Source organism: Propithecus coquereli, unplaced genomic scaffold (genome assembly GCF_000956105.1).
Source record: "Propithecus coquereli isolate 6110/MARCELLA unplaced genomic scaffold, Pcoq_1.0 Scaffold158, whole genome shotgun sequence".
Lineage (NCBI taxonomy): Eukaryota > Metazoa > Chordata > Mammalia > Primates > Indriidae > Propithecus > Propithecus coquereli.
This window is the reverse complement of record NW_012140302.1, coordinates 4571223-4596250: the sequence shown is the minus strand read 5'-3', so window position 1 is coordinate 4596250 and position 25028 is coordinate 4571223. Positions and strand designations below refer to the sequence as shown.

Below are 25028 nucleotides of genomic sequence, written 5' to 3'. Positions count from 1 at the left end.
CAGAGGTGAGGTTTGGTGAAGTCCAAGATACGTTGGATAGACAAGATTGAGCAGAGAGAAGTATGGGTCATTCTAGGCAGTTGGAACAGCAGGAGCAAAGGCTCAGAGGCTGCACTTGTAGGATACTGAGACCTCCCCTCCTGCTCTGTCCTGTCTTTCCATCCAGACTCTGTTGAACGAGCTAGACCGCAGTTTGGGCCGGTACCGGGATGAAGTGAACCTGAAAACGGCCATCATGTCCTTCATCAATGCTGTCCTCAATGCTGGAGCTGGAGAGGTGAGGCACCTTCTCCTTGCCATTGCAGTTGCCTGACATTCTGGGCCCAAGTAAGAGTGTGTGAGTGTGCGTGCTTCCTGGGGAAGTAGCAGAGGGAAGGGGCCGAGGCACCTGGTTGGTGTGGCTGCCACTACTCTTGTCCTTAGATGGCCTTTGTAACCTCTTGCCTTCTTCACTTGGGGCCAACAAAGAAATGCATGTCATGAACCTTGGTGTCACATTAGCCAAACCTGGACTGCATGTAACCCACCGTCTGTCATATCTGGGGCCTTTCAAAGTTGTGGTGAGGCCTAATTCTGGCTTGGCTTCTCCACACTATGGTTTCTGATTTTATCTAAACCCGGGAGGGCTCCTGGGGAGTTCCCGCACAGGTAGTATCATGCATTGTGAGTGTCCTGGACAGCCCCCAAGCAAGGCTGGCTAAAGACGGCTCAGGCTGCTGGTGGGTTATGGGTGGGAGGAGGGCAGGTTGGGGTCCCTCTTTCTAGAGCCTTGTTTCTGAGCTACTTCTGGTTGGCTGGTCCTGCTCCTCTGGCCTCTTCTGTTAGAGGGTGTGGCTTCTGCTTTCCCTTCTTTGGAAGTCAGGATGAGATTCTCAGACTATAAAAATGGCAACATTAGAAGAACTTGAAGAGCAGGTGAACTTCCCAAATTCTAAGGCAATCAGTTGCCCTGGGCAAGTTCAATTCGAAGGACAAAAGGGGACAAAGGGGCAATTTGATGATCTCTACTTTTCCGTCTTTCTGCCGACATATTTTTTTTGCAGCCAGTCCTGATGATCTGGGTTAGGCGAGGTGGGTTGGGGAAAGGATCTGCCCCTAATGTGCTGACATCACCTTTGTCAGTGCCAGCTATTTGTGGCTGGCAGCTGTTCTTATTACTTGGTAACCATACCTCATTAGGTCATTTTCATGGATATCATGTCTTTGGGTAAAGTCATGTTATGCCTATTTTACAAATGATGAAAACTAAAGTTTTCCCAAGGTCACAAGACTAGTAAGTGGCAGAGCAGGGATTTGAACCAAGATCTGTCTGATTCCAAGACTCCATGTCTCTCTAAAATATTGCTCTTCGATGTCAAAAACTAAGAGATAACTGGCAAGGGGCTTGAGGGAAGTGAGGAAGGTGACCTAAAAGAGAAATAGTAAGGTCAAGGATGTCTCCCCTCCACCCCACCCATTCTTTCTTGGAACTCGGGGACCCGAAGCATCTCCAGGTGAGTTGCTGCAAGAGATGTGGTGGGACCGTGGCTGGGGTGGTGATGAGGGGTCCACTGGGGACTGTTGTGGAAATTGAGACCAGCCGATGAGTCTGGTCCTCCCTTGGTGACCCCCAGGATAATCTGGAGTTCCGCCTACATCTACGGTATGAGTTCCTGATGCTGGGGATACAGCCTGTGATCGACAAGCTCCGGCAGCATGAGAATGCCATCCTGGACAAGTAAGGCCCAACTGCCCATCCCCACCACAGCCCTGTGGGGACAGTGCCTCGGCTGGGGATGGTCAGGACCTTTGCGAAGTCTGCCCTTCCCAGCAGAGACCACCGGCCAACCCAGCATAGATTCAGAATCAGCTCTGTGTGGGCAGGTGTGCCTACCTGTCCTCTTTGCTGAGCTGCTTGTCTCATCTCTGATGTTACAGACAGGTGAACCCAGCAGTCCTCCACCATAGCTGTGCTGCCCTCCTGGGGGGCATTTGGAAATATGTGGGGGTGTTCTTTGGTTTTCAAACTGGTTTGTGGGGGCCAACACTGATATTGCTTGTTGGGTGCCAGGAATGCTAAATGTCCTGCGATACCTTCCTGCTTAATAAAGAAACACCCCACCCAAAATGCATGCTATAAAGCCCTGTTATCAAAGGACACAATTAAACTCCTGTGTGATACCAGGAGGGAGGGAGGCCCCTCCATTCTGTCCCAATGGTACAGACTGTTTTATTATGCCAGATTTTAGGGGACAGAGGATGGTTCCTTTAGAGGTGGAGTGGTTGAGCGTGTGAACGGGGGTAGAAATCAAGGAGAGACTGGTTTGAGGGCTGACTCGGGGGCGGTATGAGAACACTGGGGAAGATAGCTGTAGGGCAGTGCTCCTCGACTGAGGGTGATTTTATCCCCCAGGAGTCATTGGGCAATGGCCGGAGACATTTTTGATTGTCACACTGGGAGTGCTATTGGCATTTAGTGGGTTGAGGCCAAAGATGCTGCTAAACATCCTACAATTTACAGATCAGACTCCCGTAACCAAGGCTAATCCAGCCCAAAATGTCAACAGTGCCAAAATTGAGAAACCCGGTCTAAGGGGAAGGGACCCTGGGTTGGGCTCCCTGAGGAGGGTCGTGGATGTTATAAAGCAGGGGAGAGTGTTGTCCTGCAGACAGGGGCTTCTTTCTGGCTTTTCCTTGGCCTCACCTGATAAAGCTTCCAGATTTAGCTGGTGGGGGATTGAAGGGGTTGTGACCCTCAATCCGGGATGTTCTGGCTGTAATGTCTACTCTCCCTATCCCCCATTCTATCTAGGCATTTAGACTTCTTCGAGATGGTCCGGAATGAGGATGACCTGGAGCTAGCCAGGAGGTTTGACATGGTGAGGAGCCCTTGGGCAGCAGCGGTTGTGGCAGGGCTCCAGGGGCCCCACAGCTACTTCTCTAGACGCTGTGCTGTGGTGGGGCCGGTGTGGGCTGTGTTGCCTGGTGGCACCCTCACGCCAGGTCCTGCGTGTTACTCAGAGTTCACTGGGGAAACATACGCAGTAGGCTGGCTAGCTAGCTAGCTAGAGAGACAGACAGATGGATGAGAGGGCTCTTATGAGGGGAATTGGCTCCCATGATTACGAAGGTGGAGAAGCCCCAGGACAGGCCATTTGCAAGCTGGAGATCCAGGGGAGCCTGTGGTGTGACTCTCAGTCCAAAGCTGAAGGCCTGAGAACCCGAGGGGCCACTGGTGCAAGTTCGGAGTCCAAGGTTTGGAGAACCTGGAGTTCTGCTATCCAAAGGCAGGAGAAGAAGAGTGTCCCAGCTCCAGGACAGAAAGAGAGAGAGGGAGAGAGAGAGAGAATTCTCCTTTCCTTGTGCTTGTTATTCTATCTGATCCCTGATTGGATTAGATGGTGCCTGCTCACATTGGGTCACTGGGTGAGGGCATATTCAAAGGCCAATCTCTTTTAGAAACATCCATACAAACACACCTGGAGATAATGCTTTACGAGCTATCTGGGTATCCCTTAATCCAGCCAAGTTGACACCTAAAATTAACTACTCCATTCTGCTTCTAGAGCCCTGGCAGTATGCTGCCCCGGTGGGCCTCCCCTGGTAGGGTGTCTGTACCAGAGGAGACTGAAACCCCCAAATAGAGAGAAAGTTCTTGCATGTGATTAGTCTCAGACACCTCTCCTCAGCTGACTTTCCTCCTGCCTTCCAGCAATTTCCCGAGTCACCTCTCCCTATCCCTAACCGGATCATGCTTAACAAACAAAATTGTGTTTTTATTTTAGCCTTAGCAACTCTGAAAACACACAACTCTGCTACTTAAATATTGTATTCTAAAATCCCTATCCAAATAGAAACCCACTTTTGGGTGGTGTTTTATAGTCACCTAGTGATATTCTGTTATATTTTCACAAAAGCCCTGGATTTATAGGTAAAGAAACTGCGTTTAGAGAGGATAAGCAGCTTACCTATTGTCACCCAACTAGAGAGTAGATCTGGGATTTGAACCAGGTGCTGGACCTATGCCACCTGCCACCTGCTACCTTGAATCACCTATGCCCCTGCTTCGTTTCCTTCGTTTGGATTGGCAGTTCTCAACCAGGGACGATTTTGCTCTCCTCTCCCCTGGGAACAAATGTCTGGATACATTTTAGGTTGTCACAACTGGTATGAAGGGCGTCACTGGCATCCAATAGGGCCAGGGGTGTGGCTAAACACTGTGCAGTGTACAGGACAGCCTGGGCCAGGGGCAAGGGGAGAAAATCTCTCCTGAGAGATGGGGCTCAGCGGATGGAAACGGGGTCTTGTCTGCCCTACTCAATTTCTCTGCTGCCTCCGCATTCTCCATTCACTGTGCCCTCCTCGCCTCCCAGGTCCACATCGACACTAAGAGTGCTTCCCAGATGTTCGAGCTGATCCACAAGAAGCTGAAGCATACTGAGGCCTACCCCTGCCTGCTCTCTGTCCTGCACCACTGCCTGCAGATGCCCTGTGAGTTCCCTGTACTTGCCGCTCCCCTCCACTGGGCCTGTGCCCTGGCTCTGGGCAGGCTGACATGAGGCTTCAGTACCTTCCCAGGGCAGGGGGCCTGACCACGTACGTCTCCCTCTGGCCCTCGGGAGACCAGACCTGATGACTAAGGCCCCAGCTCTTCCCTCCCTCCTTGGAGCCAGGACTTCCACTGTTGCCTGGAGAAGGGCTGGGTGCTTGCCTCTGTGCAACTCCAACATCCCCGTCCAGCGAGCAGTAGCTTGATCATTGCAAAATCAAACAGCTTTGGCTGTCAACTCATGACAAAGCAGTGATCAGTCCTCTTAGGGAGTGCCAAAATGAAGTTTTGTCCTTGGGGGAGTAGCACAGATGTGCAATGAGCATTCCTGGGTTTGTTTTTTTTTTTCAGGTTTTATCTACTCCTCCATCTAGTCCTTGCTGGCTTCCACCCTAACACCCCTGCCCCTGCCTCTCCCTACAATTACCAAATGTCAGCATCTATAAGAGCAGATGGCTAAGTTCTTAAGATCCAGGTGTGCACAGTGATTGAATAAACTATATGTACTTGCTAATAGCCACCCCAGAATGCAATTTGAAATGACCTTTAACTCATTTGGAACTTAAGCTCTTCACAAAAGAGAGTATCTTAAAAACTAGTGTGGTCTACCATCGTGGTCAACCTAGCTAAGCTCTCCTCAGCGGTGGTGATGGTGCTGCAATCGTGGTGATGGTGATGACAACCGTAATTTATTGTGTGCCAGCTCTGGGCCAGGCACGATGTGAGGCCCGTCAGCACGTCATCTCTAAACCGCTGAAAGACCTACAGAGCGTACATTATGATCTCCAGTTTACAGTGAACGAATCTGAGACCAAGGAGTTCTTGACATACAGAAGGGATTTTTGTTTCTTTGGGGTCAAGGGTTTAGATTAAACATGTTCTACCTTACACTGTTTTCTTGTGGGGAACGTGAATGGACAACTATGCCACTTTGCAATGCCCATGTTGGTGGAGTGGTAGAGAAGGTAGACGCAGTGACCTGGCTGGGGAAGCTGTCAGTTCTCCAGAACTCAGCCCAAAAGGTCTTGGTGGAAGACGTGGAAGTCCCTGGGAAACCTGCCTTCTTTGGCTCCCAGGGCTTCCTGTGTTTGACGTTCCACGGACAAAGTGAATGGGTCCCTCTGTTCTGCCCCCAAATCGGATTTTGCAGACCTGATCTTCTACCTGTAGGCGCTGTGGTTTGACTTCGATGTCAGGATTGTACTCGTTGGCTTTCTAGGGTGGTCAGTAAGACAAAGTGCTTGGGATCACAGACCAAGGATGGAGAGCTTGTGGCTGTCACATAAAAAGGAAGTCCATGTCCAGCCAGACTATCATTAGAGGCGATGTGAGGGGCTGAGATCACACACAACACACAATGTCTTTGCCTTCATAGTTGAAGGTCACCTCCACAAGAAATCTTCTCGGGTTCCATTAAGCATTTCTTTCACTCATTTTTACTGTCTCTCAGTGCACACCTGTAATCAGCTTCCATTCATCTTTCTCTGTATGGCAATAGTATAGATAATCCTAAAATCTTTTTTAAAAAATTTCCCTGAAGACTTCATTATTCATCATGTAATATTTTGAAGCAGGTGCTTTTTATAGATAATGTAAAAAGTAACTTGCATTCTCAGGGCACAGTATGCCCTGAGGGAAGGGCATACAGGGAAGAAAAGCACCAGAAAGCATTTCGGGGAGTAGAGAAATATACCAGGGGGCGGGGGGAAGTTTGACACGTTCATAGAAGGTCAGTTGCAGATAATCAAGACATGACTGGTTTAGAGAGTTGCCATTGTCAGCAGTGGCATTGCCTCTTCCACCAGACGGGGAGCTCACTACGGGTGGGGAAGGGCCATGCCTCTCCAGCCAGAGCCTAGGCAGTAACTCCAGGGCAGGGCCCCTGGGAACTGCAGGGCTCAGTAAGTTTGTGGTGCCTGTCATCCCCCAGACAAGCGGAATGGTGGCTACTTACAGCAGTGGCAGCTCCTGGACCGCATCCTCCAGCAGATTGTCCTCCAGGATGAGCGGGGTGTGGACCCTGACCTGGCTCCCTTGGAGAACTTCAACGTTAAGAACATCGTCAACATGTGAGCAGCGGTCAGCCTTTGCCCTGTCTTCCTCCACCTTCCCCGTCACTCTCCCACTCTGGTCAGCCAGGGAAACCTCGGCTCCCTCTCTCAACCCAGACATCCCCAGATGGGTCTCGAGCAGCCCTGGCCAATAGAACTCTGTGAGCCAATGGAAAGGCCTCATATTTGCACCGTCCAGTGTGGTGACCAAATGTGGCTATGGAGTATTGATGTGTAGCTAGTGTAACTGAGGAACGGAATTTTTAATTTTATTTCATTTAAATTAAATTTGAATAGCCACATGGCATGTGGCTAGTGATTACCATATTGGACAGCACAGATGTATAGGGTATATACTCAACTCTCAGTGATCCATGGCATGGGTTGGATAGAGGGGGAGTTTAAACACATTAGCATAGAGCAATTAAACACATTAACATAGAGCAGTGGTCAGCAAACCACAGTGCATACACTAATTCCATTCCTCCAGCTCGTTTTTGTATGGCCCACAAGCTAAGGATAGTTTTTGCATGTTAAACAAACAAATGCAAGATTATACGACAGAGACTGTACGTGGTATGTAAAACTTAAAATATTTACTCTGGCCTTTTGTAGATGCTTGGCGACCACTGACACAGAACGTGGCCATTTGATCACGAGTCTGCTGGATGAGGTTGTCAGAGCACGAGGCCTTCTGGCCTGTCATCTTTTACTGACCTGGATAGAGAGAAACTCAGAGAAACAAATTTAAATTTATACTAATTAAATAATAAGACTTCACACTAATATACTAATTTTTAACTTTAAACTTTTACTTAACTCTCAGTGTGAGTTTGACCCAATTGCCCTTAAGGAGGTGAGTCGGCTTGCAGTAATTCATTATATTACATTCCAAAGCCAAGAAGAAAATGATTTTTGAGCTATTCTGGCTACTGTTTTCATTTGCACAAAAAATCGGATGTGGATGTTGTAGAACTCCTAAGTGGTATGCTGGGCAAGCACAAGTCATAAAGTAATCGAAAGGCAGCTTTAGTTTTATTTTCTACTAACTTTTTGCATTATTTAGTGGGGAATCTTTTCCACCCCGGAGAATGAAAACTCCTCAGATCTAGCGGAGCATTTGTTCCTTCATGGGTAACAGAAGTCTTTAAATCACTTGAAGCTGCAACATAGCCTCAAATCTGCAACTAGGAGGAGTAGTCCCAGATGTGAATCAACATTCTAGACTTGGTTTAGCCTTAATCTTTCTCCTCCACTGGAGTGGGAAAGGGTGTGTGTGTGTGTGTGTGTGTGATATTTGCCTTCCTTTTTTCGTTGTTTCTCCTCTGACCCCTTTATCTCCTACCCTGCCTTTCCATTAGCTAACTAGTTTCTGACCCCCTCAGCCTGGGGACAGGAAGGAGAAGGGGAAAAGGTCTTACTTGATCAGATAATTTAGTAAACAGGCTTCCTGCTCTGGGCTTGGCACATGGGTAAAGACGTCAGTGTTCCTGGAATCTTCAAAAGTTCCTTGTTGGGTGCCTCTCGCTATAGAACCCAACTCACTGGCTATGCAGGATTTTTTTCCAGCTGGCTGGCTGGCTGCTTCCAGCCCTTCCATCAGCCCTGGTTCACTGGCAATGCAGCACGCAGAGACTCACAGAGCACATGCTCCCAATTTTCTCCCAGGTGCATCCCTTGGATAGGGCTTACGAGAGCTTCAGCCCAGTTCCTCCACAAGGCTTACATCTGGCCCACGGCAGGCCTCATGCAATCTCTTGGACCGACAAATTCTAGGAGTGCCTGCAGGTCCCAGCACAGCAGTGCTCTCCTGGTCAGTCCTTCCACACCCCCTGGATTTGCCTGGCCCTGAGTCAGACCCCAGTCCATGCTGACTTGCTCCCAACTTCAGGGAGCATGGGTCAAAACTCTTGGGGTGGGCCCAAAGAAACCCCTTCTCTGGATGGTGGTGAAGGAGATTACACAATGGCTATCTCCAGAGAAGTCTCTGCACCAAATACGCACCTCCCCACCCCACTTCATGCTCTGCCCCTGATTTATACCCTTGATATGGTTGAGAAGACCAAGGGTCCTGGATCTGACTCATCCATATTTTCAGATTTACAAAAGAAATGATTATTGCAATATCACTTTGGGATTTCACCTCTCTTATACCTTGGTGTCAAGGTCAAAGCTTAACTTTAACACCCTGTTGGGAGAGTTTGACATGAACAAGCGCTTCCTGTGTTTCACCCTCAATGCACTCATTCTGTATTTTGGGGAGGAGCAATTTCTCTTGTTCTTAGACATTGGACTTGGGAAGCCTGGACCATGGATAGGGCCAATATTTTGATTTCTCTCAAATGCAAAACCTATTTTTACAAAAGGGTACAAGTCATACAACTTAGGGAAACCTGTGACGTAGTCCTAGCTCTAACATTAATCAGTTCTCCCCCTTCTCTGGTCTCTGAGCCTCAGTACTTCAACGCTCTCACACAGCAGTTGGATTAAAAGGTATCTTAAGGTCCTTTCACATTTCCCGGCCCATGTGGACACATCACATGAACTGGGCAGGGATAGGGTCCCGGAGAGACGGCTGGAAAGTCAAAGTCCTGGCCTCTTTAACGAGGCTGGGGACAGATTGGAGACCAGGGTACCAACCTGGGAGTGGAGAGATGCCATGGGTTCTGGGAGCTGTAAGCCAACAGTCAACAACTACATCGCCCTCTCTCTACTCCCCAAGGCTCATCAATGAGAACGAAGTGAAACAGTGGCGTGACCAGGCAGAGAAGTTCCGGAAAGGTGAGGGGGACTGCCTGAGCCTGCTGCACGCTCCACACCCTTCCCCTGCCAGCCTAGGACCCCATCCTCTCCCAGGGTGGGAAGCACAGATACTCACTCTCTCCCCCATCTCCTCTTCTGTCCCCCCCATTCCAGAACACATGGAGCTCGTGAGCCGGCTGGAGAGGAAGGAGCGGGAATGTGAAACAAAGACGTTGGAGAAGGAAGAGATGATGCGGACACTGAACAAAATGAAGGACAAGCTGGCCCGGGAGTCCCAGGAGCTGCGCCAGGCTCGGGGACAAGTGGCAGAGCTGGTGGCCCAGCTCAGCGAACTCTCAGTATGTGCGCACCCTCTCCCTTTTATAGAGTTGAGCCAAGACCCTGGCTTCGGGACGGGGTGGGCAGAGCAGGTGTGGGGAGAGGCTGAGGACCCAGGATGAGGGAGAGGAGAGAGGTGGACCTCAGGCCAGGGCAGAAGGGACCCCCAGGCTGTATGGGAGGCATCTTTGTGTTAATTAGAAAATATAATTTCCCTGCCTCTGGGTGATGCTGTCCCAGGAAGCACACCTTGGAAAGCAGAGTGCAGGCGGGGTTTTGGGTCCCCTTCTCCCTCAGCTGGAGACCCTTGTGCAGTCAGTAGCCTATACAACTGTATGCGTCCATCCTGCTGTTGCATGGCGGTGACTATGACTCTGATTGGTGTGTATATGTGTGACCATATGTGTTCCTTGTCTATGGTTTTTTGTGTGTACATGTGTTCGATGTTTGAATGCGGAGAGAGAGAACGGGGCTCCGTGCATGTGGGAGGCGAGGGCAGGAATTGGGGTCTAGGGTAGAAAGAGAATAGAGTAAGGAAAGGATGGGTGGTGGGGGACCTGAACAGCATCAGCACTGATGGCTTTGTCCTTCTGATTTTTCTGTCTCCTCACAGACAGGCCCTGTATCTTCCCCGCCTCCCCCGGGGGGCCCCCTCACCTTGTCTTCCTCCATGACAACCAGTGACCTGCCTCCACCCCCACCTCCTCTGCCCTTTGCCTGCTGCCCCCCTCCCCCACCCCCACCCCTTCCTCCTGGGGGGGCCCCCACCCCCCCAGGTGCCCCACCTTGCTTCGGCATGGGCCCACCCCTCCCTCAGGACCCCTACCCCAGCAGTGATGTCTCACTCAGGAAAAAGCGTGTCCCCCAGCCTTCCCACCCGCTGAAGTCCTTCAACTGGGTCAAGCTGAATGAGGTGAGTGGCCAGGAAGGGCCAGCAGGTCCCCTCGCCTGTAGCAGGGGCCCCTCCACCAGGTCCTCCCTTCAGTGGGGAGTTGGGGCAGGCATAGGGGATGCAGCAGAGGGGTTTGCTGTGCCGGGCAGCTCACCGTCCATGGGGAAGATCATGTGCACTGGGAGACACACTTGGCATGTGGCAATGCTCACACTGACAACGTCATCTGCAAATGGAATTTGTGTGTGCTGAGGGTTAATGGAGTCACAGAGACAGACGGGGCAAGGGCTGGGCTAGAATTTCAAGGACAGGGTCAATTTGAGGAAAAGGGTCGAAAAATAGGCAAAGAGCTTGGGGCAAGTTCTAATTCCTGGTAAAGATCAGGGCAATGTGTACAAAGGACTGAAGAGTCTGATGTCAAGATGTCCCAGTTTGACGTCCTCCGTGGGGGACGCCGCACACATTGCCACATGTGCAGACCCGCAGTGAGAGGCCTCCATGAGCATGTCCACCAGCAATCGCCAATCCCAGGCCCACGCGTGGGAGTCGGTTCCTCTGTGGGACTCGCATAGGCATAGAGTAGAGATACCCTGAGTTGCATGAGACCCCTGGAAATGGGAGGCCAGTTCCGGCCTGGGCCGGGCCCTGCCTCTGCTTCTGTACAATGGCGAGTCCTATTAAGAGGACCAGGGACTTTGTCCTTGAGGTGAACGCTCGCGTGGTGACTGGTTCCAGTCAGCCTGACTCATACCCACACTTCAGCAACAGCCATGCAGACACCACTTTGGAGCTGGGACTAACGGGTCCACGCTGACCTTGTTATATGGGCCTGTTGGACCGCTGGGAGTTCATAACTGCACCGTTCTGTTCAAGCCTCAGTGAGCTCAAAGTGGGAGGAGATGCGAGATTGCTAAACAGGTGCTTAGCGGCCTGAGGTCTGCTTTATGCAAAGCTTTGTGCTGGGTTATGGTGGCTAATGATAAAAGTAAGAGATGACGTTGCCCCGTCAGAGCTTAACATCTGGCAAACTGGGACGTGTGTTCCAGGAAACACACAGAGACCCTGGGGAGGGGTTGAGGGACACATTCTTACCTCTAACCGTACGAGGTTTGGCTTTAACCAGCTGGCTGTGTAACTGGTGTAAGTCACTTGTCTGTAACTCAGTTTGCTCATCTGTGAGACGATTTCTAAGAGATTCTGCCTCCCTCCGGTTTTATAATCCATGGTGGAAAAATGAAACATGAATACAGCCCATTCAGAGTTTCCTGGGCCTCTGATAACGTCTCCAATCTGAGTGATTAGAGTCTGAGAGCCACCCGTTAGCAGTATTTTGAAGCAAGACTGTTGAAGTTTGTGACGACTGCACTGCCCAGCTGTGCCCTGCGGCCACCTCTCCGGGCCACAAGGCGAGCCAGAAAGGCCAATGCATGTCGCAGGCAGACGGCTCTGCACAGCCCTTGTTCACGATCAGAAAGGATGTGTTTTTTCTTGTGGTAAAAAGAGAAGTAATATTCTTTGCTTCCTATACTCACAATTTATAAGGTTTTAAAAATGTAATGGGAAGTTATCAGGTGTGTCAATTGTTAAGGAAGACAGGCAAGGCAACTAGTATTTTTGCAACCTTTTCATCGTGTGCAGCTTTGTGCTTGGGGTTTTCTCCAAGGTCCAGCCACAGTGAAGTCCATACAAATTCCCCAGGGGCCCAGAGCAGGCCAGAGTTTGATTCCTAGACTGGAAAGTGTAGGTTTTTTTGGACATTCGTAGAAGTTGCAGACATTTTCGGCAGGGGTAGGATGGAGGGGCACTGAATAATCTTCGAGAACCTGTTGCCCCAGCCCCAAGCTGTTAACTGTGTGATGGGCAGGTCATCGAATTGTTTGGGCTTCAGGTTTCTGCTCTGTAAAAACGGGGTGATGATAATCTCCGTCTCAAAGGATTGCTGAGAGGATTAATTGACTTAGTACCTATGAGGTACTTGGAACAGTGACCGACACACAGAAAGTCTTAATAGTAACAATATTAGATTAATTATTATTAGTAGCCCTACCATGTGTGCTTTAAGTGTATTGTCTCACTTAATCCTCATGTCAGCCCAGTGAGTCTCAGTTTACCCTTCTGTGACATGGGCAGAGCACAGTGCCCCTCCACTTGTACACTGTCCCACACAATGGCAGGGCTGGGAGCGTTCGGCCCCTCGGGCCTGCCTGACCCCAAAGGCCATGTTCTATGAGGGAAGCAGAATGAAATGTGCTTTTGCGAAAGATTTCCCTGGCATGTAAAGGACATCTCTAGTGGGGGCAGAAGCCCCAGGAGTCTAGACTGGAGATGATGGGCCCTTGGCCAGAGGAGTGGAAAATTAAATTTGAGCATTATTACTCAAGGTGGGCATATCAGGGCAACGTGGTGAGAGCTGGGATGTGGGGAATATTAGGAACAGACCCACCTCTCTCTGCCTCCAGACCTCAGTTATGCCTCCACAAAGAGCCTCAGGTCCTTCTGGCAAATGTGGGGAGCGTGGTGGGGCGTGTGTGGGAAGAAGCGAGAGAGTGGGGTGTGTAGCCTGCTGTCCCCGGGAAGTGCTTCCCAGTGCCGAACATCCAGCTCTCCCGCTCCAGCCCTTTCCTTCTCGCCCTGACCTCACCACGAAGAAGGAAGGATGGGAAGCTTTATCCCTGTGGGCTTCTCTTCCCCCCCGCCTCCACCCCAGGCCTGGACTTAGCGGGAGGTCTCCCTGCAGAGTGGACTCTGGGTGCCGCAGCACCCTACGCTGCCCCGGCGAGCCCCCTCCCTGCCTTCCCTGATTCCATTCCCCTTCCCATCTCCTCTCTGCTGCCCACGCCCCCCTTTCCAGGAGCCTGACTCCTCTCCCAATGCCCTTCCCTACCCCACGCATGCTCCCGTGTGCATGCACATACACACACACACACACACACACACACACACACACACACACACACATTGGTTGTTTCTGCCATGAAAAGAATGTGTCTGTGTTGGGTTTGGCCAGTTGCCTGTCTCCCTTGCTGCTCTGAGCTTCCCAGCCCGGCATTCCACAAGAGGGTCCCTGGCCTTCAGAAGGCCACAGGAATGTCCCCACCCCCAGCTCTGGCCTAGCCTCCCCTTTACAGAGTTTAAGAAAATAAAAGTGAGTGAAAGGTATGTTTCTCTCTCCAAGTCTTGCTGGGGGGCAATGTAGGGAGGGGAGAGAGAGGCATAGAGGAGGTTCCCCAGCTGCCCTCTAGGTGCAGGAAGGTGAGGAGATTCTACTGGACAGGACAGCAGAGCTCTCAATTAGGTGAGGATTCCCAAGAGGTGAGGGGTGGAACACCTCTGCTGTCTGCTGTCTGTGCTCTAAGCCCAGCCTCCTGTCCTCTGAGCCATCAGCAAGGTGCTGCATCGTTGCTATGGCTTTTTCTTTTTTTGGCCTGGGCACCAGCTCCTCTCTAGACCCCAGTGCAGGGTCCTACAGAGAGAGAAGGTGACGCCTAGATTAAGAGACCTTGGAATGTAAAGCCCTGCAGCCATCCCAATCATAAAGGATGGAGACACCTTTCCTAGGTCAGACAAAGGGAAATTGTGGCAGTCTTGTTGGTCTGAGCAGAGTCACCACCAGTGCCAGGTGTCCCAACCTTTGGCATTTGTCTGCTTTCTGGGAACCTGGGAGAGTGGGAGGAAGACACTCGGGAAAGAAAATGACCACTTCACATACAGGAAATACAGTCTGTGCTGAGGCTTTGGGATCCCAGATACACACGGCCCCAGTCCCTCCAGTGATTGCAGCCAGTGATGGGAGCGTCTCCTGGGCACCCTACCCCGTAGGGAGAGTGGGCCTGCGTGGAGTTCCCTGAGAGCACAGCTGCTGTCTTTGCTTTTCTGGAAGGAATGTAGTGTACCCCCTTTCATACTGCCCACCCATCCCTCTAGTACTCCCAGTGATTTCTGGAACATGCTTGCATGTGGCGTCAAGCAACAGGGAAGGAGGAGAAGGAGGCTGGCTCTGGCCTCCTCCCTGGGGTAGAGTACTGAAGGGGGGTGGAGGTTGAGGGGAGCAATTGACCCCTTCTGAAGGTCTGAAACCCCAGTTGTTGTGGTATGTGCAGGTGCGGGACAGGTGGGGTTGGGGAGGCATTGGCATCTCTGTAATGAAGGAGTTGGGTCAACTGTGGGGTCATCTCCCTACCCTGAATCTTAGGAGCGTGTCCCTGGCACCGTATGGAATGAGATTGATGACATGCAGGTATTTCGGATTCTGGACCTAGAGGATTTTGAAAAAATGTTTTCAGCCTATCAGAGGCACCAGGTAAGACCTCTTGGGCCTTGACTTCCACTTTCCACACCCTTGAACCCAAACCTAAGCCCCTCCCTGCCTGCCTTCCTACCTTCCTTCCTTCCTTCCTTCCTCCCTCCCTCCTTCTCTCCCTCCCTCCCTGTCTTCCTTCTTTCCTTCCTGTCGTTCCTTACGTGCATACTGAATGATTTCATTCTTTATGAGGCGCACGTGCCTACTGTGACACAGATATGAATTAGAGGTGTCCAGTCCAGAAAGGGGAAACAGTCCACCGTATCAGGGTTTACAGTCACACATCAAGTATTGTAGCAGTGTTTTATCCATTTCTCACTTTCACCCTGGAGCACTGGAGGTGGGGGCACAAGGCCTGGCCACTGTCGAATCCTGCTCTCTTTGGCCCAGGATTTAGGGACTTGACCTAGAAGGCATTATCACCATTCAAACCGCTTTCTCCACCATATTTTGTCCCCCAACACCCTGTGAGCAGAGGATGTTAACACTGTAAGGAAGGTGGAGGGTGCTGTGTCACCTCAGGGGCAGAGGCTGGGGCTGAGTCTGGGAAGGCCCCCAGAGGCCCTGGGCATTGCTCTACAGGCTCTCCATGCAGGTGGCTGGCAGGCAAGACTGGTCCTCCAGCCCTGGAGGAAGTGGGGAGGGGGTGAGTTGGTGGCAGAACTCAGGGCATTCCTGGGGCGGGGGCCTCAAACTATGCTGAGTTCCTGCGGGGACTGCCAAACATGCTGATTCTCAGAACTTATCCTCAAATGAATGTGATTCCAGAGATAAGTTGGGGCCCAGGAATCTACATCGTAATTAGCACCACTGGGGGCCTTCCCCTTAAGTCCTCTTTGGGAATCACTAGCCTGGAGGCCTTAGGTGCTTGCTGTCTCTCTGGCCTGCCTCCAAGGGCCTGTTTCCACTCTGCGTTGTGCTACCATCTTCCTTGTTTCCTCTACTTAGCCTAGGGGTCCAGTCTTGAGGACTTCCCCAGGTGCCAGTGAGTGGGGTCTGTGCCCTCCTGGGTCCTGCCACCCCACTGCTCTGGAGAGGGTGCCCTGGCCCGCTCTCGGCCAAATCCAGGCCTGTGGAAGACTGAAGACACACGCATCTGCTCCTAGGGCACTGGCCAAAGGGATGGGGGTGGGGGTCAGGCTCTGGATCTGTCTTGGGGTTCTGGGAAAAAACAGATGATTATTTTTTAACTTAAATATGGGGGCCCACTGCATCTGGCTCTGTGCCCTAATTCCAGGAGACACATTTAGCCATATGCCCATGTCAGGCTGGCCCGATAGCCAAGGCTGCTGGAGCTGGTAGAGCTCTTTGGAGCACTGGCGCCTGGGAATCGGGGCTCCCGCGTGGTGCCGAGGACAGAGAAGTGTGTGCAGGAGGTGGCCCAGGCATGGCAGTCACATGCCTTCTCCTAGTCTGAGAGTCTTCTCCAGTCTCCAGAGCCTCGAGGTGGGCTGGGGTGGGACTTTCAGGAGAGAGGGGTGTGGGGCTAAGGACAAACTGGGTCTGGGGCCTCCCAGCCAGGGAGAAGGGGTGAGACTGAAAGACTCCGTGTTCTGTGCCCCTCGCCTCTCAAGCCCACTCAGTCCAGCCTCTGCCTCCTGCCAATCAGCAGGTCACCCCATCTCTGGGACTGAATTCACAGCAGCAGAGCTGCAGGGATCTCAGAGGCTGTGCTGTCCGTGCTGCCCCCTCTCCCTGTGTTGGAGCCCTGGGCAGTTGGTCATGGGGCAGGGGGGGTCCCGGGAGCCATGATCTTCCCTCCATGCCCCATGCAGGTTCTGAGTTGGTGGCTCCAGCTCCATCAGTGTCAGGAAGGGAAAGTACAGGTGCAGGCGGTGCCTCCTTAGCTCCCCTTGGATATCTAAAGACCAGAGGGGCAAGGGGCAAGGCACACAATCAAGGACACTTGCTTTCTCCTGCCTGAATGAACGCAACTCTCTACAGCTTCCAGCTCAAGTTTGTTTGTATCTCCTCCCCTATTTAGAAAGATGGGCTCATCTCAGGGAGGAGGAATACCTCCACCCTCTCAGCAGGCTCTCAGCAGAGGAGAGGGAAGAACAGGCAGTCTAGGCCTTGGGGGTGGGGAGATTCAGGGGCCTGGTCTGCCCAGACTGGGGAGCAGTGGTCCCACTGGGCAGGTGGCAGGAGCTGCCTGATTTCTGCTTTGTTTGGCTGCTCTGAGTGCATGTCTGCTAGAAACAGCTCCTGCCCAGTGTCACTGCCAGGTCCCTGTCTCCAACCATGGGGGTCTCATTGGGACAAAGTGGACAGAGTAGATGATGAGGGATCCCTGTATCTGTCCTGCTGTTTCTGGGTCCCTGAACCTCTTGGCTAATGTTGTGCATGTTTAATTCTCTGTTGGCTGTGGCTGCTACCTGCCTAGGAGCTGATAACTAATCCTTCTCTGCAGGTGAGTCACTCTTGGGCTCTGAACACTTCAACTTTTAACCACTATCCTGGGCTGCTACCCCATACTGGGCCCAAAAATGAGGGCTATCTATTCCACCCACTACCTTACTGCCTGTCCATACAGGGTGGCATGAGGGAGGGTCCCCAAAGAGAAAGAAGAAACGTAGCAGTGGGAGGTAATTCAAACAGAACCCTGGCAGCAGTGGAGGTGAATATCTACTGGAGTAAGGAGAAGGCTTCTAGGTCTATTGTGTTACCCACTGGGCCTGAGGCAAGCCATTCCTATACGACTACACAGGCGGGCACTGCACAATTCCAGGGGCAAAATTCACAGAGATAATGACGTGAGTGGGAGCCCCTGGAATTGTGCAACATGGAGCATCTCCTTGGATGGACCTTCCAGAGCAGGAATAGTACACCAGACGGCCTCCTGTCTACTCACCAAGCGCCCAAGAGAACAAAGGGGGTGGAATCTTTGATTTCTTGAGAATCTGCCTGCTAGAACCTTAGAAGAGAGAATTCTGCATGGACTTCTGCCTCAGTTTCCACTCCTCTGAACTTGTGGATGCCCTCTACCCTGGGCATATTAGGCTGTGCCTGCTTGGAACCAACTTCTCATCATAAACCTGGGGAGGGTTTCTGGGTGGGATGGTGAGAGTGAGGGTTGATTCTGTAGCGGATATGGTAGGCCACGTCCCATTGCCCAAAGCCATAGGGAACAGGCACACCCTCCCCATTGGAGCAGCCCCTTCCCTGGTTTGCCCAATGAGGACAATCTCTACAAAGGGGGCTGGTCACTGTCCCCCCACCCCATTTTAGCCTGCGGTAAAGTCCCAGATATTAGAGTCAGTTATTAGTACCCTCCTGTCGCTCTTGTCTTTTTCTTTCCCTACTTTCTTCCCCACACACCAGGAATTTGCCCAGGCTGGTAGGGGGTGGCTCCTGAGGGGTGGGCAAGAAGAGGGTTGGTGACAACTCACACCTCAACCTTCCCCTTCACTTGTCGGTTGCAGAAAGAGTTGGGCTCCACTGAGGACATCTACCTGGCCTCCCGCAAGGTCAAGGAGCTGTCGGTCATTGACGGCAGGAGGGCCCAGAACTGCATCATCCTTCTCTCCAAGTACGTGCTGGCCCTGCCTCTGCGGCATCTGCCCCGGGATAGGTTCCTGGTGGGGAGGCAAGGGGCCCGCCAAGGAGCAGGGGCCGAGATGGGGCTAGAGCCAAAGAAGGTGGTTGGATTGAATGCCTGGGGGAGAGAGGTGGCAGAGGAATGTGCTGATGGCAGTCTCTGGCCTCTGCCTCTCTGCTCTCCCCTGGGATGGGGGGCTGGCTCTGATCTAGAACCTTCTCCTGGGAATAGCAGTGTGGGGCTCTGCAGACAGGAAACTGCCCAGTCATGAAGCCCCTGACCAGCCTGGTCAGCATCTGGCAGTTGAGTTGCTCTAAGCCCACAGAGGGCCCCGCTTGGCTTAGGCCACGGAGCAGCATGATCTCAGCCACTAAGCATTTCCCGCGGCTGCAGAACAAACAGGGCAGTATCTGCGCTAACAGCACAGCTTCTGTGCAGGGCCTCCCGCCTGAGCCAGGGTCAGAGGGCACTGCCTCCCATACTATTCTTAGTGCTGCCCCAGCCGCCTCAGGGACATCCACCCTCCTTTTCTCCCACACGGCCCAGGCCTCAGTTTCTCCCATTTGTTGGTGGGGGAGAGTTCTGAATCCCCAGGGTTCCTCACGGCCATGCATGTGGAGGGGATGGGAAGGACCATGGAGTTTGGGGGATGGCTCTTCCTCTCCTGGGCTGCGCGAGGCTGCCTGGGACAGCCATATGGGAGCTGAGGTGCTGTCAGATGCTGCCAGTGAGCCTGTCCGCTGAGAAGGAAGCAGCAGGAAATTGCCCCCAGTGGTTTGTGGATAGTCTGTCTGCCATGGAGATGCTGGACATTTTTTAGGAATAAAGAGGAGGATCAGAAACCCTTTGCTTGTCCCTTCCATCTACACTGACGACATCCCTTTTACTCCCAAATGTCCCTATCAGCTCTGACATAGTCTCAAGCAAGAGACCAGAGACTCAAGCCTCTGTTTAGAGACTGAAATGCCCATTATCGAGTTTATGGAGTGAATCCTGCTAGTCTGATGAGGCTCTACGGAGGAGGCGAGGAGGCAGTGCTATGGAAAGCACTCGCAGTTCACGTTAGGGAGAGCGGGAAGGCTGAGGCTGAGTCTTTTGGAGAAGAAGGTGTGGGCACTGTCCTGGGCTTAGGGGCCAGGCCAGGCTGCTCAAGCAGTAGGGTTTTGCCTTAGGTTGAAGCTTTCCAACGAGGAGATCCGGCAGGCTATCTTGAAGATGGACGAGCAGGAGGACCTCGCCAAGGACATGCTGGAGCAGGTGAGGACCCTGGTGGAAAGGGAAGGGGAGCTGAACCTAAGGGCAGCCATGCCCCTTCCTTAATGCCCCCAGAGACGCCAAGCCTCTTGGGTCAAGGAGAAATCGGGCTGGAGGAGTTTATGGAAACTTTCCTGGACCAACGTTTCCAGGGGAGGGCTGGAAAAGGCTGCTCCAGGGGTCCCAAGCAAAGTCAGGGTGACCAACTGTCATATCTTCCCCAAATCTCTTCCACCTCAATTTGTTGTGTCCTTTAAGAGAAACCTAGAAAACAAAAGCACCATCAGTTGGACTTCATTAAAATTACGAACTTCTGTTCCTCGAAAAGCACTATTACTGAGTGAGAAGACAAGCCACACCTAGAAGTTGATAACTGCTGTCGATATTATCTAACAAAGATCTCGTATTCCAAACAAAGAACTCTACATATCAATGAGAAAATGAGGAAGAAATCAACTTAAAAATGAGCAAGAGACTTGAACAGACACTTCATGAAAGAGGATTTCCAAATAGCCAATAAGCATATGCAAAGGTGTTCAGTGCTTTTAGTCATCAGAGACACACAGTTAACCCCAGCGAGGTGGCACCACGCACTCACCAGAGTAGCTAAAAGTAGAAAGACTGACAATGCCATGTGCTGGCAAGGATGAGAAGCAATTGAAATTCTCATCCAGCACAATCATTTTGGACAACTATTTGGCAGTGCATATGAAGGCTAAAAAACGCCTACCCTATTGACCAGTAATCCCTCTCGTAGGTATACCTTCAAGAGAAACCTGTGGCAGTACTGAGTTAAAGACATACGTACAGTTGATCTTTGAACAATGTGGGGGTTAGGGTTGCCAACTCCTCATAGTCAAAAATCCCCATGTAACTTTTGACTCCCCAGTAACTTAGTTACTAATTACCTACTGTTGACCAGAAGTCTTAATCAACATAAACAGCTAACACGTTTTGTACGTGATATGCGTTATATGCTGTATTCTTACAATAAAGTAAGCTAAAGAAAAGAAAATGTTATTAAGAAAACCATAAGGAAGGGGAAATATATTTAGTCTTCCTTAAGTGGAAGTGGATCATCATGAAGGTCTTCCTCCTCGTCATCTTCACATCGAGTGGGCTGAGGAGGAGGAGGAAGAGGAGGAGGAAGAGGAGGGGTTGGTGTTGCTGTCTCAGGGGTGGCAGAAGCAGAAGAAAATCTGTGTATAAGTGGACCCACTCAGTTCCACCCTGTGCTGTTCAAAGGTCAGCTCTATTTATAGCAACTTTATTTATAAAATCCCCAAACTGTGCACAACCCACCTGTCCATCAATAAGAAAGTGAATAAATAGACTGTGTATATTCATACAGTAGAATGCTAGTCAGCAATGAATAAAGACAAACTACTAATACGCGCAACATGGGCCAACCTCAGACAGCATGTTGGGGGACCAACATGACACAAGAGAACATGCAGCGTGAGTTCAAGAATAGGCAAAGGTAACCTAAGGTCATCGAATCCAGTTGAGAGTCTGTATTCAGTGGAGGAGCTTATTGAGGTGATGCAAGATAACTTTCTGCGGGGATGAAAACGTTCTGTGGTTCAGTGGGTGGAGAGTTTTGACAAAACTCACTGAAGTGCACATTTAAAATAGGTGAATTTTATTTTATGTAAATTCTACCTCAGTAAAGTTGGTTTTAAGAGGTAACCATTGAGCTACACAGTTAAGAATAGTGTACTTTACTGTACGAAAGTTATATCTCAATTTTAACACCTTGACTGCCACACTAGAAAAAAAAATTTTTTTCCCTGGGGCCATGGTGTTTTATTACAAAAATAGAATAAAAACTTCAAAAACAAAATGATCCTTTCCAATTTAATGAAAAATTTATTATTTTTTATTGCTTTCTGTGTATGAGTTATATGCAGTTAAATTGTACATATTAATTGTAACAATAAGAATATCAGCAAGTAAGATTTTCATGAAGCAACTGCAGAGTTTTGCCCAGGGGCCCACCCGTCACGTAACATGTGTGCTACAGCGTGGCAGCGTTAGTTGCCTGAGCATCACGGGGCTCCCAAGGTAAAGAGATGTGTGAGTTACATATGCTTCATGAGGCCCCAGGCTCAAAACTACCATGAATTAAATACAACTCACATGGCAGTTAATGGGTTAAAAGTTGAAAATAAAAGTTTCGAGTTGGGTGCCCTCTTCAGGCAGATGAAACATAAATCCGTCCACAGCAGGGGCCCCTCTGTGTCAGGGCCCACTCCCATCCTGAGCAAAGTCAGTGTGTGGCTTCTTGCACCCTGCACCGTGTCTGCTGCACACCAGTTGCTTGTGTCACTTGTGCCTGCTCTTTGCAGCTCCTCAAGTTCGTCCCTGAGAAGAGTGACATTGACCTCCTCGAGGAGCACAAGCACGAGATCGAGCGGATGGCCCGTGCTGACCGCTTCCTCTATGAAATGAGCAGGTTGGGGCTGCGGGTGTGGCAGGGGAGTTGGGGTTGTGGCAGGTGGGGGGGTTCTGCCGAGGGGAAGGGGAGGGAGGTGGGCAGGCTCAAGAGGAGGCTGGGGTGCGCGTGCGAGTGGGGGTACCTCGTGACGTAGCTGGTCCCGTGCACAGGATCGACCACTACCAGCAGCGACTACAGGCCCTCTTCTTCAAGAAGAAGTTCCAGGAGCGGCTGGCTGAGGCCAAGCCCAAGGTGGAAGGTAGGGCTGAGGGCTCAGGGAGGCCTGGCGTGGGGAGATCTGGGAAAGGCAGGGTGGTGGGAGCCAGTGCACAGGGCCGGAGGAAATATCTTCGTTATTCTCAACTCCCCCAAAAAACCGAAGTCAAAGACAAAATTTAAACAGTGATTATTGTAAAGATACGCACATGTGCCACCCATGTGACATGTTCCCTGTGACTCAGCATTTAAACTGTCCAAGGTGGGGCATCTGTTGACATCTGCCCCAGATGGGACAGAGATGTTGAGAAGACAATGATAACAGCAGCTAGACCGGTACCTGGCACGAGTCAAGCTCTTCAATCTTTACCCTCTTGAGAGGTGCTAGATTCATAGACGACCTCTGGGCATGTTATTTTAAGTGTGAGCTATTCCGAAAGTAGGAAATTGCCCAAGGTGATCCCTGGAGGCATCTGATTTTCTGAGTCAGGGAACCCCTCCACCACGGGCCATTTCCAGATGAGAAATTTGTAATTCCATGAGAACCATGTGCCAAGCACTGGGTGGAGCAAGTTACATAGGTGGTCTTTGGTCTTTACGATCCCATGGTGGTTGCTATTACTGACCTCTGGCTCTCTCTTCTGTGTTAGTTGCCCGAGGCCATGTTACCCGTAGATGGTGCAGTCAGGATAGGAATGTAGATGCTGTTCTTCAGAACCAAGCCCTTCCCTCTAATCCTCCTGTACTGCCCAGTGGGCATCTCCCTGGGGCTGCCTGTAGGGATGGCAGGGGAAGGAGGAGCATGGAGCTTGGGGGAGAGGCCGGAGATCAGAGAGGTGGGAAGACGTGTGCACCCAGGAGGGGACTAGCAGGAGAGGCTGTGAGGCTTATCTGTGGTAAGGACGGGATCCACAGAGCAGAAGAGAACCTGTGTCCAAGACGCTGAGGGTGCTGGGCTGGGGGCAGAACAGAGCATGGGCCCCCCCTGCTGGACACCAGGGCAGTCAGCGCTCCCTGAGATGCTCCGTCTAGAGAGTGGCCCTTCATGGAATCCACTGAGCTCCTTCCGGGAGGACCCTGGGGGTAGGCCGGAGCACACAGAGCGAAAGGCAGACATTTTGTGTAATCAGACCCTGTTCCCCCTCATGCCACAGAAGGGCACGCACAGCCAGGGACCTGTAGGTGGTGATCATAGATAATCAGTCTGAAGAAGAAGGAAAGATTTCAGTAGTGATTACCTCTCCAAGGTCTGGTGGTATCTCCTGCCCCGGTGATAGGTGAACCCTTATCTTCATCGTGACTATTGCATCTGCTGCAGACAGCCTTTGGAGCATGCAGCACAAATAAGGGGTCCAGCTCAAGACTCGTATTCTCAGCTGTTTGTGTCTTGGGTCAGAGGAGCAAATGTGAGCAGTTGCCCTTTGGAGCATGGAACCACAGTAGCTCAGCCACTGGAAAGGTTTAATCTCAGACAGCTTCCTGTTCCCAGGAGTCCACTCCTAAGCTCTCCCTAAGAATTAATCAGTGGATGCTCAGGAAAGAGTCTTTCTGGACTTCAAGCTAAGCAGAGCGAGACGTGTTTGGGATAGCAAAACCTGCTGGCGAAAGTCGCTCTTCTACAGCTCTGCTCCATCGTATCACTCCGCTATACAGCGGCTGCTGTCCTTGGATGGTCCACAGGTCTCTTCCTTCCAATAGCTAGGTAGGGAGGAGGTGCCTGCAGTTGTGTATTGCAGAATCATATCAGAGTGGGGGTGGAGACCAGAGGATTATGCAGAGTTGTAATTCCTATTCTTCCTCCCAGTTCTCCCAGGAAGTATTCCTAGGAGAGCTAAGATTTCGCCTATCCCAGCTGGGTGCTGCGCCATCGACACCTGCCCTGCCATCCCCCGGCAGGGACTCTGGGTCAATTTGCCAAAAGCCAATTCACCAAATTTGATGCATTTACCAATTCTTCCATAAATATATTCATGAACTTATTCTTCTTGAACATTTTCTTCTTATGAATATGTTTATTGCTGAATATACCAAATTTACCGATTCTTATGAATACATTCACTGAATATAGTCAAGATGAATACGGTTGCAAATATAATATTCTTATGAATGTATTCATGAATATATTATTCTTATGAATATATCTAAAGTGTCAGGGTTGCATATGGGAGTTTTCCCATTTATGCTGATTTTCTTTGAACTCTTGTCATTTTCTGTTTTGCCAACATTTCAGCATTTTTAGGATGTTTCCTTTGCAAATTTTTCAAATAGCTTATCGACCTTAGAAAAACTATCCTAACTGATATAAATTGCCAGAAACTTTTCCAAGTAGTTTCTTTAATAAACTTTTTATTGAAATATAACATGCGTGTAGAAAAGTACACAAATCATAAGATTCCTACTAGATGAATTGTTATGGAGCGATCCACCTGCGTAGTGGATCAAGAAATGGAACACCTAGGTCAAGAAATGGAATGTTCCCAAGCCCCCAGAGCCTTCTCCATGCCCCCCCCACCTTTACTCCCTCCCTTCTTGTTAAAGGTAACAACTATCTTTCCTTCTAGATTAATTTCATCTGCTTCGAACTTTATATAAATGGAATAATATAGTATGAGTCATTTCATGCTGACTAGTTTTGCTCAACATTATGGTTGTGAGTTATCCTTAGTGTTACATGTAGTGGTGGGATCTTCATGTTCAGTGCTGCATTTTATTCCATTATCTGAATATACCA

The 25028-nt window shown here is 50.7% G+C and overlaps 1 protein-coding gene across 1 annotated transcript in view; it reads left to right on the top strand.

Annotated features, from left to right (window-relative positions):
- Window positions 1-25028, top strand: part of DAAM2 (dishevelled associated activator of morphogenesis 2) — a 105231-nt gene that overhangs the window by 71327 nt on the left and 8876 nt on the right. Inside the window, exons 7-19 of the mRNA XM_012640892.1 lie at window positions 167-277; window positions 1614-1717; window positions 2792-2858; window positions 4353-4470; window positions 6459-6597; window positions 9302-9360; window positions 9496-9680; window positions 10274-10573; window positions 14745-14852; window positions 18275-18381; window positions 19563-19647; window positions 21993-22099; window positions 22252-22340. Coding sequence (XP_012496346.1) covers window positions 167-277; window positions 1614-1717; window positions 2792-2858; window positions 4353-4470; window positions 6459-6597; window positions 9302-9360; window positions 9496-9680; window positions 10274-10573; window positions 14745-14852; window positions 18275-18381; window positions 19563-19647; window positions 21993-22099; window positions 22252-22340 — 1579 coding nt within the window. The remainder of the gene's footprint in view (window positions 1-166; window positions 278-1613; window positions 1718-2791; window positions 2859-4352; window positions 4471-6458; window positions 6598-9301; window positions 9361-9495; window positions 9681-10273; window positions 10574-14744; window positions 14853-18274; window positions 18382-19562; window positions 19648-21992; window positions 22100-22251; window positions 22341-25028) is intronic.